We start from the raw sequence: 17736 nt of genomic DNA, 5'->3' as shown, positions 1-17736 counted from the left end.
ACTGCATTAAAAACCCCATTGTGATAAACCCCCTAGGCTGAGCCGAGCTCTGCAGCCCTGTGCCATGCCATGGTGCTCTGCATCTGGCAGCGCTCCTACCCACTGCTCCGAGCCCTCGTGCAGGGCAGTGCTGGGCTGCTCTGTGCCCGCTGCTCCACTGCTCCAGAGCCAGCACCCCTGGATGTGCCCGTCTGGTTTTCCCACACAGCCCTTCCCAAGGGATTTAAGGTCCAGGGATTTTGCTTCCTGCTGCAGCAGAGCAGCAGATCCCATGATGTCCCATTCTGGGTTTTATATACGCCCTCTTTGTTTAAGGCTTTAAGTAAGGTTTTACCCTACCCCAGTGACATTTCTTTGTGAGCAGTGACCACCACCTCCGAGCTGCCTGCAGCCCTGGGCTCCCTGATCCCCCTGTGCAGTCGTCTCAGGTCCCACCGCACCCCACGCCCTGCTTCTGCTATGCGGTGTTTCACCGCGGGCAGGGCTGGCTCTTCCTACACAGAGTAACTACTCATAATTACTAGTTATTAGTTACAAAATATATACATAGCTGCGTGTTACATCACACAGTTCTAAGAAAGCTAGAACAAAGCAAGTAATGGTTATGGCCTTGTTAGGTAATTGCTGTTAGAGCTGAACATGCCAAAGCAAAGCTCCCAGCTGGCCACAAGGAGCCCAGGTGCACTACAGCAGCAGAGGGCCTCATCAGAAGCTGCTCAGCACTTCCTGAGTTGTTCAGCAGTAAGAAAGAGCAATCCAGGGACATGTGAACTTCTCCCACTCCGTTGGATGAGCTCTTCCAAGCAATTCCCCTTCCTAGTGCCAAGCTGAGCCAGTGCAAGGAAATGGTTCTAGCACCACTCACTGGAAATGCACTGCTGAGCATGCATTCTTGCAGGAACCAGGAACTGGCTGCACTTCAGGATGGTTTCCACCAACATCTCGGAACTAGGATCAATTGCAAATGTCTTCAGGAAATCACTGTGATGTGGAGTCCCCAGAACCTGGAGGGAAGGAGGGAAGGAAGAAAGGGAGGAAGGAAGGAAGGGAGGAAGGAAGGAAGCAGAAGGGAAAGAAAGGTAGAGGGATGACACGGGATCCTGGTGCAGGGAGTTAGGAGATTGGTCTGACATATACAGAAGGCTGAGGTACAGCAGCCTATAATGCAACCATCACAGTTTTCTCCATGTTTTGGTATTGTTACTCTTAAAGCATCATCAATTGGTTGAGGTGTGTTTGCTGGCACAAGCAGCATTCTGGGTCATGCTTTTGCAGATCCCGGAGTTCTCAGCATGCCTCCTGGGTCAGCAGGTCTAGGAGTGCTCATGAACAGCTCTGCAAATACGTGATGGCCCTCATAAACACCCTCTCAAGACAAACCATTTATAGTCAGAACATTGCAGAACTGCTTGGTGTGCTGCACATAGGTTTTCAATCCATCTTGAGTCTGATGTCTTCCTTGGAAGGTCAGGCAGGACATCCTCCTCTTCTCACAATATCCAGCCAAACACAAACTGGGATGCTGCTGTACCATTTGGCTCCATCAAGGTGCATTCCCATCTGGCCAAGAGAGCAACTGCCTCCATGGATGGCCGTGGCAGCAACCTTTCCTTCCAAAAAGCAGAGAAAGAATTGAGGGATTTGGTGGGATGTCTGGGAGACAGCCCACGGTCCCATCCAACAGCCAGCTCTGTATTTTACTCCCAGTACAACAGTGGCACAGTGACCACCAGAAAATGGAGCTGATGCTTCAGCTTCTGTCTGCACAGCCTTAAGCAAAATGGCAAAAGTCAGGAGCTGCTTTCTGTTCCATCTTTCCCAGGGCCCTTCACACATTCAAAGCAATGACCACGCTTGGGGTCCGTGTCTAGATTCATAGTGAAAATTGAGCTTTTTTGCAAAGTGGTGCCTGTGAGGGGAACCCAGGCCTCTTACCAAGCAGTCAGAGGAGACAAAGCAGGAAGGAAGGCTGGCAAAGCAAAGATGAGTAGATATGTATACGGCACAACCCACAAATGCTACAGATGAAGTAGTCAGGGTGCCCATGCCCATCCATACTGCTTATGTCCATGCACAGTGGAACTCATCAAAACCTTAGAGTCTTGGAGTCCCATAAACACATCATAAACACATCATAGATGTCCCATACATAAAAGAAGCCTGCGAGGCTGTGAGCATCACTGCCCTCTCCCCAGGCTGTGGCTGCAGCCACCAGCCCTCCTCACAGGGACAAGATGTCCTGAGCCACCTCTGCCCCTCCGCCTCCCCCAGAGGAAGGGCTGGAAGTCAGGGATTTCTCTGGCTCGTAACACATCTCCCCACTTAAGTCTGACCTGACACAATGAAAATAACGAGGGCACAGTCGCATCCTATTTTTATTACAACTGACCTGCAGGCAAAAGGATAGAACTATTACATAAACACTCTGATCCATGTATAATATCTTAAATAGAGAAGGAAGTCCAACCAGGATACCGGATAAAATACTCTGAAGCTCTCTGAAGCAGTTATGTTCCTGAGCTCCATTTTACAGACAATAAGGCAACATCCCTGCACATCGGCTTTGTGATCATTTTTATACATCTTTTTTCCTATGGTACAAGAAGAAAAAAAGTAAGCAGAGTACACAATGTACAGTTCTTACACTATTTCCACGGCTTCTGAACACTATACACTTATTTTTTTATAAAGATACATTGCAATAAATGGTGCACCCTTAATAGCTGAAATCGATGCATATTAAACGCGTTCTGCACAGCGGTGCCACCGCACAGCCCACGCCTGGCTCCGACTCATTACTGCTGCAGCCACACTACGGACCTGCTCTGATTTAACCAGAGCACCGCTCACTGCAGGAAATTCTGTTTTTTTTTTTTCCCTTGCGGAGCTCAGCGCTGCCCCATTGGCGCTGCAGGAGCGCTGCCCGGGTTCTGGGGACACAGCCTCAGCCGAGCGCAGCTGGGGACGCAGCGCAGTGCGCCCTCTGCCGGGCCTCACAGGCGTGGCCTGGGCTCCGCGCTTCCCCAGCCGAGGAGCAGGGGCAGGGACGCGCTGTGCTCCCGCTGCGTCCCGGTGGCACCGAAGTGCGAAGCCCCATCCGGGCAAATCTCCTGCTGCTGTGTGCGCACTGCTCTGCATATCCATCCCTCTGCCAAAGCTTCACGTGGGCTGCTCGCATTTTGGCAAAGTCGTATGGAGCGCTGAAAAGTGGACAATTCAAACTGGAAATCACATAGCCTCCATTTGATCCCCAGCATGCTACCCAATGTCTGAGAATTGCAGTAGTTTGGAGGGGGAAAAAAAGTGCTCAGAAAAAAAAATAATCTCTGAAAAAGATGCCAAATTTAGAAGATAAAATGACAGCTGATCTACTTCATCCAGTTCCAATGCCTGCCATGGGCTGGCTGCCCATCAGCTCAGGCAGCACGGGGCCCACCTGTGGCCTTGGGCACCTCCACGGACAGGGCACCCACAGCTCTGGGCAGTCCAACACCTCGCCTGGTCTTGCTGGGTCAATTGAAAACCCAGAAGGGGTTTGACATTCCCTCACCTCTGCTACCTTGTAAGGTTCTCAGCAAGGTTCGCTTTAAAGTACAACAACGTGAGCTTCCCAGGGTAACAAGAGGCTACATACACCCAAAAGGCGAACGAGGCTTCCAACCAAGCAGAGCATCACATTTGCAGCAGCACAACGGGCACAGACTCAGCATGGCAGGACAGCCATCCTGCACAGTGCTGAGAAGGAACTGCTGAGGTCTGGCCGTGCTAGGGACACGCAGGGCTGGGAAGTGGCAGTGCTGCTGGCTGGGCTGTGGGCAAGGAAACGGAGCTAGCAGCAGAGCTGGGAACAGTGAAGAGCATGAGAAGCACTGACTATGATTTGCAGACGTTCATTTCTGGCTCATTAAAACAGCCACAGACTTTGTGAACAGCACTTGTCGAAGTCAAAGCAAAGCCAGCTGGTGGTGAGCGCTGTGCAGCTATAAATCAGGTCACAAAGCGGGTTAAATTCAATCGAGTAGTTTAATAATTCTTCAGATCAAAGGTCTTATCTTACCAGGTAACAATTTACAGGACGCCTAGTTAAGAGTGAAGAGTGGCTGGCTTGGTAAAAGGAGAAAGAATACATTATGTCCCATCTCTGAATAGTTTAATGTTAGCCTCTTTCAACGCGACATATTTTTGGTAAAGACATATTCACTATATTTAACATGATCTCTCTTTTAACAGGAAGTTCAGCTGAGCACACTGTCCCCAGAAAGTACGCTGCGACTGTAAAGCAACAGAATTTCATAGCGGTAAATCTATTGCACTTTGTGAAGAATTAAATTCTCCTTTGCCTTTCTAGCTCCAGAAGACAAAGCATCTCGTTGGTTAAGCAAGTTCTTCTCCCTCCAGGCAAAGTCTTTTAATGTTCAGACAGACAACGCCTAACTTTTGTTTGTTTGCTTTTTATTATTACTTGAAACAACAATTGGAAGAATTTGAGAGAAAAATCTTTCCAGTAGCTGCTGAGGAGTCTCCAAGTTTTGAGTCTAGAAATGAATTTTAGGTGCTATCCAATCACGGTCAACAAATAAATGTACTTATTTCCACATTTCATGAATATGTCCACAAAAGAGCAGATGAGGTCTCTCTTTGACCAACACTAACACTGTGTGATCAGGTATTACAGGGATGCACTTTATATGTGACAACAGTATACAGACAGGATGGAAATAACACCAATATTATTGCACATGGTGTCTGGGCGAGCATTAAAAACACTGCAATATGTGATGAAAATTCTTTACAGCTTGTTTTCTCTCAGCCCTTTTTCTAGAGTTTGACGTAGCAGCAATATCAATCGACATACATTGGAGAGCTGGGAGTTGCTGGCATTTGATCCAGGATTTTACAAACATAGCATGCAACATCCACTGTGCGTTCCTCATACATCAGAATGAAGGGATGTTTCTGGAATCAGATAGAGAAACAAGCAGGTTACTAAACTCGCCTTTCAGGCTGGATACCCCAGATACAAGCACAGCATATAGACTTGCCTGGTGCAAGGCCCCAGTGCCTGGCAATGAGTGCAGGACACCAGGACATGGCCTGGTCCGTGGCTTTTTGCATGTGAGGTATCCTTATCTTAAACATGCAGTAAAGAGGTGGGATGAGACTCCACGGGAGACACACTGAAATACTTTCATTAAAGACTTCATCATCAGCCATTTCAGCAATGAAGAGACAATAACAACAGGGAGACATGACTGGGAGGCCGATCGAGAGGTGAGGATCCCAAAACAGTTCTGAACTCTGATCCTCGGGTTTGCCCAGCAGGCCGTACTGGCTGGCTCTAATTGACAGCAGCTGGGAAATAATGACATGGTGACTCTGTGGGCCAGGACACCAGGCAAACTCCCTTCCTACTGACACTATCAGGCACTCAGGACAGGTTTCCCCCATTCTCTGGAGGCGTGGCTTCCCAATGCACAGAGTTCCATAAAAATACGTGGCTGCCAAGTGTGATTTATCCAAACCCAAAGCCCAGCCAACCTCCTTCCTTCGCGGTGTGGTTCATACATTGGAGGCAGTGATGTGTGACAGCGTCTGCCAGCAATCTGACAGGGCTTCTGAGTGCCCCTGCCAGGATCTCAAGCCAAGGCAGAGGTTGCAGGGCACACCCTACATGTCTTACCCAATCCTGCACAATTCAGAGACCACATGGGTCAGCTATGTCTGGTTAGAAAACCTACTCCAATATGGCACCTCCAACTTCGCCTAGCTCCTAGATCTGGATATTTACTGACAGACACCAACAATCTTGGACATCATATGAACCACACAAGCCTGACAGGCTGGCAGGGAGGCGGTGCTGTCCTTCAGGCTGCAGAGCTGAATGCACTACTTCCATCAGCTGAGAATACACAGATATGTGACCCGGCCCTGCCCTGTGCTGTGCACAGCCACAGCAGCTGGGCTCAGCAAGCATACTCTGCACTCACCAGAAGCTCTTTGTACTTTGGCCTTTTGGACTCGTCCTTTGTAAGGCTAAAGAAAGCAGAAAGAGAATTAGGAAAAGGTAGGGCTGAGAAAATGGTTACAGACATTAAACATACATTTTTACAGCACAAGATACTGAATCTACTGCTGTTGTGGAGGAACTCAGAGCATCCCAGATCATTCAAGTCCAGGAACGTGGTTTCCTCCAAAAGTCACCCTTTCCAAGTTGCAAGTCATCACCAGACTCCCTCCCCACACGGGTGCAGGTGCCAGCATGAGCACAGACCCTACAATGATCAACAAACCCCACTAAGGATGGGCCTAAGAGAGCTGCAAGCTAAACCACATCGTCCCCCCCAGGGCAGTGGGCAGCCAGAGTTCTGACAACACTCTCAATCATGGGGTCTGATTTTGGGTGGTCCTGCAGGAACAAGGAGCTGGACTCAGTGATCCTAACGGCTCCTTCCAACCCGGCACACTCAGGGATTCCACCATTCTACACTGCAGCCTTGCCATGTAGCTGCCATCTCCCCAGCACAGGCACAGCTCGCTGGCTCCTGGCCTGCAGCACAGGGCACAGCCGGGCTGTGGTGGGACAGCAGGAGGCAGCAGAGGCCACCGAAGGCTCCACAGCACTGGGCACACAGACACTGCCCGACCAGCGCTCCCCGTTGCTCCCTCAACTTTCTAACATTAGCAAAAATAACCTTTTCTTGCACATCTATCACCACCAGCAGACACCAACACTGCATGATTCTTCTGTCATTTTTCCTGATTCTTCACAAAAATAGAAGATTAGTAAATGCACATTTGTGGGGTGATGCCCCGGGGATCAGTGCCATCACTCACCCACCAGCACAGCCTTTAGGACTAGTAGTGTTTTACTAACATCAGTCTGTGCTTAACTGAAAGTTACTAAGAAAAATGTTTGTTACAGCGCTGCTACAAGGACACCATAAATATTTCAGACAGAACTCTGCCTATTCACAAAATTAGATTAAACAAAAAACAGACTGAAAACCATGCTCTGTGCACTGCAACTGTCCCAGAGCAGCAGGCCCTGGGAGCTTTGAATGGATGTGAAGTACAAACGGACCAATGAGGCACTTCTCCAAACACTGCTGTTCAGCACAGATGCCATGCAGGTTCCTCTCTTGGGTCATCTGGAGCCAAATCCAACAGCACAAACAGGCAGGAGAGCAAGCTCTTGGTTTCAGCCAGCTGAGCAGAACCGTGTCCGACCAGGCAGGAAGGCTCCTGGCTTGGCTGTGCAAAAGGCAGGACCAGAACAGATCCTCAGCTCAACCAAAAGACAATACTACTAGGTGTCTCAGGCTTCTTCCTGGAGAAGGCAAGGTAGTAGCAGATCTGTTCCAAGGCTGTATAATAACTAATGGACAGGCTGCACAAGCCAAGCAAATCTCCCGCCATGGGTCTTGTGACTCTCAGAGGTTTTCTCCTTATTTCTTCCCTGAAGAGCAGCTCCCAAAAGCCCATCCTTCAGATCCCACTCAGACGAAAGACTCAAAAACCTCCCATCACCTTCCAAAGAAGAGAAATGTGAAAAGTCCTCAACCTCCTGCTGGTGCAGGAGCATGGAACTAAGTGTTGGCACATGACTTGAAAAATACTTTGCAATGAAAAAAAAAACCCAACTCCAAGTGCTTACCACAAGTTGACGAAGTTGATGAAACTTGGGGAGAATTCCCTTTCCTCTGAGTTACTCAGCTGTGGTGGGTCTCCTTTTACTACTTGCGTCAACTGGTCAAACACACTGTTCCACTTGGGGTACGGGAATCGCCCTGTGGCCAGCTCATACTGCAAGAAGACAGTAACAGCAGGAGACAGGTTACACAATGCCAAGTTCTTTTGGGGTAACAAAATCTCTACAAGGAGCCTGAAGGTCCCCAAGGAAAATTAAGATGAGATTCTCCCTCTCATCTCCTACGGGCAGTTCAGCTGAGAGAAAGACAAGGAGTTCTGCTACCTACATCATGACTGTGTCCTAACTTACCCAGCTAATATTTAACCCAGCTGTGCTGAACTTTCATGTGGTAGATGTCTCTCCTCTACTGGCTATAAAATGAACCAATGGTCTTTTGAAGATACTTCAGAAGTGCGAAAATAAAATCCTCCATCCCTTCCCAGACATCATAATAACCACTACGGAAAAGGGATCCCGAGAAAACAAGCATTTTAAAATGCCTGCAAGGGAGGGCAGCCCATTGATAGAAGTTACTGACTCACTGCTTCTACTTCACCACCCTGAGAATGGGAGAGCTTCTCAAGCAATCAGTGTTTGCACTTTGCAGTGTTGTGGTTAGCCAGAAATCAGCAACTGGGAACCACGATTAACTGACAAACTGCACTGGAGTACCCCAGACACCAGGGCTGTGAGAGGCCACCACAAAGGCTGGGTGCTCTTTCTGCACCACCACGCTCACCATCCCTCCTCACATCAGATTCTGAAGACAAAATTCATTTACAATCCAGCACCTCTTCCCAGCTCACATCTCTACCTCTGACTACAGCTGCAGCTAAATGTATCCTCAGGGGCTCAGGCAAGCCACGTGCCTTGAAGGGATTTATATTCCTTCTGAGCCAGGAGGTGTCCAGTTCATAAAAGACAAATGTTTCACTGCAGCAGAGCCGGGCTTCACTTCAAGCACATTTGACAACAATCAGCTCTGTCACACCGCCAAGCGTGTGATACCCAGCAGGGAACTGCCATGCAGCAGAGGGCCTAAGCCCTACTCACTCACCAGTGTAATCCCCAAGCTCCAGACATCTGAGCGGACATCATAGCCTTGCCTGGATGCGCTGGGATCTATCCTTTCCGGCTGAAACAGAAAGAAGTACCATGCAAACACTGTGCCATGCAGGACAGAATGAGACACATCTGCAAACTTGGAAAAAATAAGTTAATCCCACCAGGATGACATTCAACCCCAACAGAGAAACACTGCTGTCCCTGGAGGTGTTCCAGAATTGCAGAGATGTGGCTCTGAGGAACGTGGTTTGGTTGGCATTACGGTGATGGGATGGTGGTTGGATGTGGTGATCTCAGGGGTCTTTTCCAACCATAATGACTTCATGATTCTGTGATGTCTTCATGTTATCAGGCCTTCAAATATCCAAAAGATCTTCCCACAGAAAAGGTGGACAGCAAGGTGCACACCTGCACCCCAGAGTGATCTATCCAGGGAGCAGGACTTTCTCAATCCTTCGCATCTCATCTTTATGAGAATGCCTCTTTTATTACAAATGTAATAATTAAAATGCCAAAAGAAACAGGATCACATTCTGATTTGACTGCAAACAATGATAGCGAGACCTGAATTGCAATTCAATACTTAATTATCAGCTGCAAGAAATACTAGGAAAGCCCCGATTGCTCTCTGAGCTACATTTCCGTAAGATTTCACGACATACTGAAGAGTGCCATGCAACCAGCAAAATCCCTTAGTGCAACCTCAAGCTTCCAGTGGACCACCATGCGTGTGAGAAAACAACCAGGTCCCCACAGCATCTCCCTGGCCCCAAAGCCCAAGGCACTTTTGGCTGCTCTGTCCTGCTGCTAGCTTTCCTCTTTGCCACCCTCTGCTTGCACAAAGCTGCCCCAAACGTGCTTCCAAATTCTTCCCTTCCCTCATTCAGCAGGATCTTCTCTAGCAAGGGCACACACTGAGGTCACCAATCGAACTATCAAACATACCCCAAAGAGAAAGGGAAGAAGTCATTTTCAGCAAGACTGACTGACTCTACACGTCTTTGTTACCTTCCTGTTTACACAATGACTTGTTAGATAGTGTATCACCTTCCCAGTGCCATCGCTGTGTTTTCTCACCCTCTCTCCCAGTTACAACATCTACTTTGAAACAGGCTGGGTTCAAACGCCCTGAATGCTGTCTTTCAAGGTCACAGAATCACAAAATCATTAAGGTTGGGAAAGACCACGAAGATCATCTAGTCCAACCATCACACTCAGGGACCTGGGATGAGAACTGCAGACAGACCTCAGTTATTGCTGGATGTCTTTCTAATGCCAACTGCAAGCAAGGAAAGGAAATGGTCGAGACAGAGATCAGCCCCTGGATGTGCTGCTGACTGTGTGAAGAGGCAGAGCGTGAATACACCACGGGACAGCCTGGCACAGGGCTCCCTTCGCTTAGTGTCCACCTAAGCACCAGCATCTGTACTGACAAAAGAGCAAAAAATGGGAAATGCTGATGGTCCCCTCTCTTCCCAGCCCACAGATAAGCAGACATGCAATTTGGAGTGGGACACAAGAACAGATGCACATACAACTTGCTGCAGTTCTCAGTTGTTTTATGTTGCTGAAGAAAAAACAGTATTTCTAGGAAAACATAATTCTTGAAGCTCAGATTTGGATTTTCACTACTTACATAATCAGGGAATTTCTATCCTACGCGCACACTGCAAATTCAAAACTGCCTGAATGGCACAAAACTGTACTTAACACATCCTTATTTGCTACTTAAACCAACGTGTTCCCAAAGTAGAAGACAATAAAAAGGTTACATGGAATGAAGAGCCACCAGAAAGCAATCTGTGAATCCAAAATACAGAACAGAACTGACAGGAAGTAAATGCTCCCTCCCCTTCCACCACAGAAACACATGGATGTGAGCTGAAGCTGCCAGCCTCCACTGCAGCCCACCTCCCCTCACACACAGCAGCACGCAATGAGAAACACTGGATGTGAAGCCCAGGGACTGCCCTGACTTTGGTGGATGCTGGGAGCAGGTAAAGCCCTGCACATCTGGAAGCTGCGGCTTCAGAGCTGTCTGTGCCAAATTCTGCTGCACAGCATACAGTGAGCTACAAGCCAGGCAGCAGAGCTAATAGACCTCCACGGCTCCAACAGTGACTGGATCTGAGTCTTGCATGCAAGAGGCAGAGCTCCCCAGCACGCTTTTCTGCTGCTTTGTTAACCAGCGGATCAAATATGTATGTGTTTAGGCAGTGCTCCAGACGAAAGTGCTGTTTTCCCAGCGGTGATAACCCCATTACCACGGCTTTCTCATCAGCAGGGCTGTGCCCTGCGAGGGCTCAGTGCTCACAGGGAACCATGTGTCACCGTGCAGAGCCACAGCAGCCACAGGGCAGCTTAACAGCTGCCTGTGGGGCTGTGCAATAGCAATGGAAACCATCTTTAGGAGCATAAATAAACAGTTTGGGAAATTCTTCTGTTCAGTAAAGGAAAATGCTGCCACTCCCTTTTCACGTTGCTGTATTTCTCAAGAATACTCCTGCAGAGAAGAGCAATTTGTTCTTCCTTCAGGGCTCTCCCTGCACGGGCCTCACACAATGGAGTTGGAGCAATGGCCAACCTCAGTGAGAGCCCAGGCAGGAGGGGAAGCGGTGTGCTGAGCAGGCAGCAAGGGAGCACTGACCCGCTGGGCTCTCAGACCTGCTCCCCTGCTAACTCCTTCTCCAGAGTGCTAGGATGCAAGTCTCACCTGCTCGCCGACGCCTCCAAATGTCTTATTCCTGTCCACAAGGGAGCTCCTTCCCTGACCGCTCCCCAGGCTGGGCTCACTCTATGGTTAGGGGAGGTCTCATCTCCCACCTCCCAGGGACACTCACCTGGCTAAGCTCCTAGAGAAGGGGAAGCCCTGCTGTGCCCAGAGCCCTCCCTGCTGCCTCCTGAGCAGAGCTGGGTGCCAAGCAGCAGCCCTGACACAGAGTCACAAAGCAGCACCCAGCTGCTCCTGCTGGTGCTGCTCTGCAGGATGACTCGGGGCACTCTCTGAGGTGACAATGAATTGTGCTACTGGTTGCTAAAGAGTTGAGGTGTCTAATTTCATTTGGATCTTGATTTTTACATGCAGCGAAGCCCAGTAAGCTTCCTGGATCTCCTCACAGGTGTGTGAGGGCTCACAGAAGGTGACCTCAGTGCTGCACAAGCCTTGCTCTAAGAACACAGATGCAATTCATCCACACAAGGAGTGAGACAACACAATCAAATTTTTCTCAGGTTATACCCCTCCTGCCCACTACCAAGTGACTGATGAAAAAGTGATTAACTCTTTGTTTCCTCTGGTCTGTATCGCAGAGCCAATCACTACAGGAATCACAGAATCACAGAATGGCTTCATTTGGAGGAGACCTTAAAGATCACCTACTTCCAATCCCCAGCCATGGGCAGGGTTGTCAGCCACCAGCTCAGGTTGCCCAGGGTCCCATCCGACCTGGCTTTGAGTGCCTCCAGGGATGGGGCACCCACTTTTCTGGCAGGCTGTGCCTCACCACCCTGCAGCATCCCACACAGCAGCCTGTGCTGGCTGCGGGAGGAGACTGCGCTCCTCCAGAGTGTGACATAGCAGAGCAAAGGCAAGATGGTGTGATGGGTGGAACAGCTGAGAGGGAAGCAGAGAACACAAATTATTCTGTCTTTGTTGGTGGGGGTCATGGACAAGCAGCTTCTTCCTGTTTCTCCATTTATTATCTCTGGGATAGAAGCAGTAGTGCTGGGTTCCACACCTTTTCTACACCTAAGGATGAATAACACTATATAGGTGGTAACAGGAGCTTTATCGCCACAAAGAAAGATTGCAGCCAAAATATTCATCCATGCTTTTACTTTTTAATTCAGACATCCCTTCCCAAATCTCCTCTGTTCTTTGATTTCCTGTTCCTCCCCTCTCCTAGGTCAGCCTGTGGCTGCACAGAGATTATCAGCAGAGATCGTGTTTCTAGAGAATGGCCTTTCCTCCCCTCCTATTTCCTTCACGTATTTACTCCGAGAGAATGTTTCATTTAAAAACTTCTCCAGCAGCATTTCCCAGGTAGATTCGCTGGTTTCCACTTGCAGGGGATCACCATCTCCTCCCACCGACTTCTCTAACAGAGCTCCTCGATTCCAGCAGCAGGAAGATCCCAGGGCAGAGGACAGGTAGCCAGGGGCTCTCAATGGGCACGGAAAGATTGGAAGGAAGGTTTATGAAGCCAACGGGTTCCTACTGGTGTTGACACCATATATCCTTTGTGACCTTCATCACCTTGTTAAAAACGGTACTTGCATACTAAAGAACTGTGACTAAAGAAGCATCGATAATTTGCATTAGCAACTGGCTTAATTGAGAGTGTTCAGGAGTTTAACTTTCTTATGTTCTTAAAAGGACCAATTCAGTGCAAAAGACAGCATTTATAATGGGACTCAAAGGTGCCTTGCCTTGGTCTACAGCTAATAACCACCAGAAAATACAAAATTCAAGTTGTTAAATTGTGTGTAGTATTAAAATATCGACTGTGTGATATGCAAGTGTTCCTGAAGAACAAGTGTGATCTGAGCTGCGTGGTAAGCTGGGTTCTGACTGCATGCTGACTTATCCAAACAGAAACAGAAAAAGCAGCACTCAGAGGTGACAGACAGCATCCTAGAAAAGGACAGGAGAGCATGAAATCCCAGAAAAGAACCCTCATTAAAGGTGTGTCGCTGGGCAATGCTCTCCTTATACAATCCACTGCTGGGGTTCAATATTGGGGTCTATGTTTGCAAAAGAATGCTGAACACCAGGAGGGAGTATAGCATAGCCACAGAACACAATCCAATCTGTCTCAAGGACATAAACTGCTCAGTCTGTTAATCCCCTCAAAGAACAGCTTAGGAGGTGACTTCCTCAGTCAGAAAGTACCTGCTGGGGACAGAGGCCGTGGCAAGGAAAGGACTTCTTAATTCTTTAAACAAAGTAGAAACAGAGGCCACAGTCATCCGTGGCTTCCAAGAAACTTCACTGGGTTACAGGGTTGAGCTCTGGAGAGGCAGCAGTTTTAGAGGGCTGGAAGGTGCTGTTTCAGCGCTCTTAAGAAGTAATTTCATCCCAGAACTTCACTGATGGCTGCAATTTTGGTGTGGATGCTCTTGAAATCCTTGAAGTAATTGTGAAAAGACTGAAATGCAGGGAACCCAGTTATTTTTTCACAGTATTAATGTGAAACCAGAACACAAGCTTTCAAGATACACAGGAAAAAAAGGAGTCCAGCAAAAATGCAGTGCAATGTGAAGATTTCTGATCCTGGAGAACTGTGCAGGCCACACTCAGCTGCACCCAGACCTCAGTGCCAGGGTGACTGCTGGGACTGCCTGGTGCAGCCGAGCAGCTCCCACAGCCATGCAGGGCACTGCTGCTCTCAGCAATGGGCATCGCCACGGTCCTCCTGCAGCAGGATGCCTCCCTGGCCTCAAACAGGAGCCAAGCAGCTCAAAGACAACAGAAGCACAGCTGTGGACCTGGGAGCTGTGTGACCCTTTCCTTCTCCCTTTGCTGCCTCCCCCCCAGCGAGGTACCCATACCTCTCTGCAGCACGCTGCTCTGCACAGGCTCTGCCCTGCATGATGTAAGGAGCTAAGTTTGGACAGGAGAAGTCCCACGCTGGGCAAACCTCATGGATGATTTTAGCTTATGAATGAGTAAGCAGAGGCATGTTCTCAGCTGAAACCGCAGAAGCATGTGGGTGACATCAGCAGCACACGAGAGGGGAGGGCTGTGCTCAGAGCTCCGGCGTCGCCCGCGCAGCGCACAGGGATGGTGCTGCACGTCTCACTGCTTCCCTTCAAATCTGTTTTCTCAGTCATGAAATGATGGCTGGGTGCCAAGTTTGAGATTCAAAAGGAAAAAATGAAACAAAAAAATAAACAAGAAATCCAACGCACACAACATGGATCAGGAGAATCTTGGAGGATTTCAGCTGCACAAAGTCAAACCAGCAGGCTCCCTGTTCAATTAAATGAATGACAAAGCCCAATGAAAACCCGGGCGCTGGGTCAGGAATGTGAAGCTAAACCCAGGTTTCTGCCATGCCATCCCAGCCCCACAGTCCTCCTCCCACACCCACAAAGAGGCCACAGAGCTGCACAGGGACAGCCCTGCTGCCTGTCTCAGGAATTCCTCCTTTTCTGTGCATGGCCAAACTGTGTGCGAGCTCTTAGCATGTGGGGATGCAGCCTCCACGGCCACAGAGGCAGCAATGCCACCTCAGCCAAGGAAGAGCAGCACAGGGTGCCTGTGCCTGGTTGCACAGAGTGGGACAAGGCAGGACACCTGAGCGTGGATCCCGCATCCATTCCAGCTTGGCCTCATCACTCCCCTCTGACGCAGAAATTGGGATCCCTTGGGCATTAAAAAGGGTAAAAGATGTTAACGCTGCAGACTGTCGCCTTCAGCATGGCACCTCTCCAGCCCAGAAACTGCGGCAGGAGACAAGGCAGGGCTCACCAGGGAGGCAGGGCCACCAGCCAGCACCCTGGGCACTGATGCCCCGGGCACACAGCTGAAGGATGGGACCGGAGGGGCTGACATTGCAGTGCAACGAAGCTGACTGAGAGCTGCTCCACACTGACAGGGCACCAGGTTCTGCTCCCCGACAGAGCCCTGCTCACACCCCTCTTTTGTGCCACCGTTCAGGCTCTACACCTTCTCTACAAGCCAACTGCATAAACATGCCATCTCCTTTTGGGAGGGCCTGCTTTCTTACTGCTGATCCTTGAACTGGCTCAGGGGAACAATGAAGCAGAAGAGCAGCAGCTGGCAGAATCAGGGCTGGCAGCAGCTTGCAAGCCCAGCATGATCACAGTGCAGAACCTCACCTAGAGCAAATCCACAGTGCTGGCAGCAAAATGGGTCTCAGGAGGGCTCAGCATCATGCTTGCCCACAAAAACTGCCCTCATGACCAGCTATCCTGGGATGACAGGGGGGCTCCAGCCCTTCCCTTCTTTCTTTCAGAGAACACAAGGCATATTTACTCCTTATTTCAATGCAGTGACCACATGGAAATTCAAAGTCAAAAGCAACACAACTTTTCCAGAACTGGCAGCTCCAAGGCTGACATGCTGTGTTCCATGACAGCTCCAACCATTTTGGCTCAAACACAAAGCACCTGCTTAGCAGCTGGATGTGGCTCCTGCTGCCCAATCAGCCCGCTCCCAGTCAAACGGGCAGACGTCCCATGTTATTGTTATCAATGGCTATTTGGGGATCTGGCTCCAGTGAACACAGTGTTATCAGGTTCCTCTGATGGGCAAGTGCTCATGCTACAAGAACTACTGCAAGTGCCAGAGGCCGAGCAGGCAACACGCTCTCATCATCACGGAGCACCATCCAGCAGCCCTCGTCAGACTTACCCTGGCTGAGTGCAGGTACACTATGGAAGCTTAGCTAGCACTCTTCACCTATTTCACATTGAAGCCAATTATTTACCCTTCCAAATGAGTGTGATGGACCTGACTCACTTCCAGGTAAATTCAGCATCACTACAGCATCAGCCTTTGCTGCCACAGCGCTGGCAGTTGTGTCTGCTTGTTGGGGACATCGCCCCGTTTCCCAGGCTTCCCAGTACATGGGAATGCACATGGACTTGGAGAGGAGTCACTGAGTCGGAGAGAAGGGAAGAGGCCAGCAGTCTCCCACACCAGTTGCCAGCTGCTGGCTCATCCCACAAACCATATACCATGCCAAAGCTCTTATAAACACAACTGAAACATTTTTCTCATTTAAAAATTCAACCCACTCCTATATTGGTGATAGAAATGCACAAAGAACAAGGTGCATACGGAAGGGGAGGGAGATCGAGAAGTATTATTGACTCACCCAAGTCTCAAGGGAAATGAAGAAGCACAGCTATTCACAAACACACCAATTATTGTCATGTAATTAAACCAATAGTTTGAGCAAAGTTGACTATCTACCCACAGTTCTAAGCAAAAGTGAAAGGAATGTGAATTCTCTTAATTATAATCCACTGAAACTGTAGGGGCCCTGTGGCCCCTGTGGTGAGCAAGACCCCTATATACAGAACTGATGCACGCCTCAGAGAATAGGGGAAAGTCAACAGTATTCCTAACTCCGCGAGTGATGCAATCAGAACTGCCTAGACAGGGCAGCAGGCAGCCTGGGAGCAAGGTATCACAAACCCTGCCCCAGCTCCATCCCACCCTGGGGCCCTCTGCTCTAGCATCCTAAACCTCATCAACACAGCAGACTGAGCAGCTCCAACTGGTTCTCTTCCCTGCAAGAAAATCCAGACACTTGTCAAAAGAGCTCAGAGAGGAGACTGCCCCTAACTCTCTCCAGACCACCCAGGTCTTTAAACAGAGCTCCCCATTTCACTAAGTTAGGTGGTTCTGGAACTTCACATGCTGTTTTACCACAGCAGTGGTCTCCAAAAACAGATTTCATCAATTCCAGCCAGCTCACTTTGCTATCAGAACAATCAATAGAGAAGTTCAAATACTCAGAAACTCAGGCTCCTGTTTGCAGAGATCAGAATTAGGGCAAACAGGTTTTCCTGGGACACCACAGTCAGATAAAAGCCATGTGAAAGCTGTTAGCCAGACCAGATGGGAATTATACTTTCGAAGGGAGAGATTATCTTTCTTTTTTTCTTGAACCTCTGTAGATAAGACAGTTCAGAAAACACAGTATTTTTCAGCATATTGAGGCACAAGGAGTTAAAGTGCCCCTGGAATTAGTTACATTTACAGCAGCAGACAAACAGCTCAGACACAAGCCACTCCTCAAACTCAGGTAAAACCCAGGAATACGTTTTCAAAGCAGCCCGATGTGCTGTGTATTTGAACGCTCAGACAGCTCTGAAAGTCACAACCACAGTGCTTATCACTGGGAGTAGGAGGGAAACAAACAAGCTGGACAGACTCCCAGGAGCCACAGCTCAGAGCTAGCGAGCTGCTACCACTGCTCTCCAGAATTACATTCTCTTGGAATTAA

General features: G+C 49.1%; 1 protein-coding gene across 10 annotated transcripts in view; it reads right to left on the bottom strand.

The window, feature by feature from the left end:
• Positions 1–4004: 4004 nt before the first annotated feature.
• The window catches only part of MAP2K4 (mitogen-activated protein kinase kinase 4), an 82715-nt gene continuing 68983 nt past the window's right edge, over positions 4005–17736 (bottom strand). For 7 of the 10 annotated variants that reach the window (XM_085240373.1, XM_085240374.1, XM_085240375.1 and 4 more), the window contains 5 exons: positions 8748–8825; positions 7655–7803; positions 7082–7251; positions 5988–6033; positions 4005–4956 (listed from right to left, as the gene is read on the bottom strand). In XM_085240373.1, coding sequence (XP_085096499.1) covers position 4956; positions 5988–6033; positions 7082–7251; positions 7655–7803; positions 8748–8825 — 444 coding nt within the window. In that variant the 3' untranslated portion in view covers positions 4005–4955. The remainder of the gene's footprint in view (positions 4957–5987; positions 6034–7081; positions 7252–7654; positions 7804–8747; positions 8826–17736) is intronic. The other 3 variants (XM_085240377.1, XM_085240379.1, XM_085240371.1) reach the window with 1 other exon arrangement.

Source organism: Meleagris gallopavo, chromosome 20 (genome assembly GCF_905368555.1).
Source record: "Meleagris gallopavo chromosome 20, MGAL_WU_HG_1.1, whole genome shotgun sequence".
Taxonomy (NCBI): Eukaryota; Metazoa; Chordata; class Aves; order Galliformes; family Phasianidae; genus Meleagris; species Meleagris gallopavo.
This window is presented reverse-complemented; position numbering and strand designations above follow the sequence as displayed.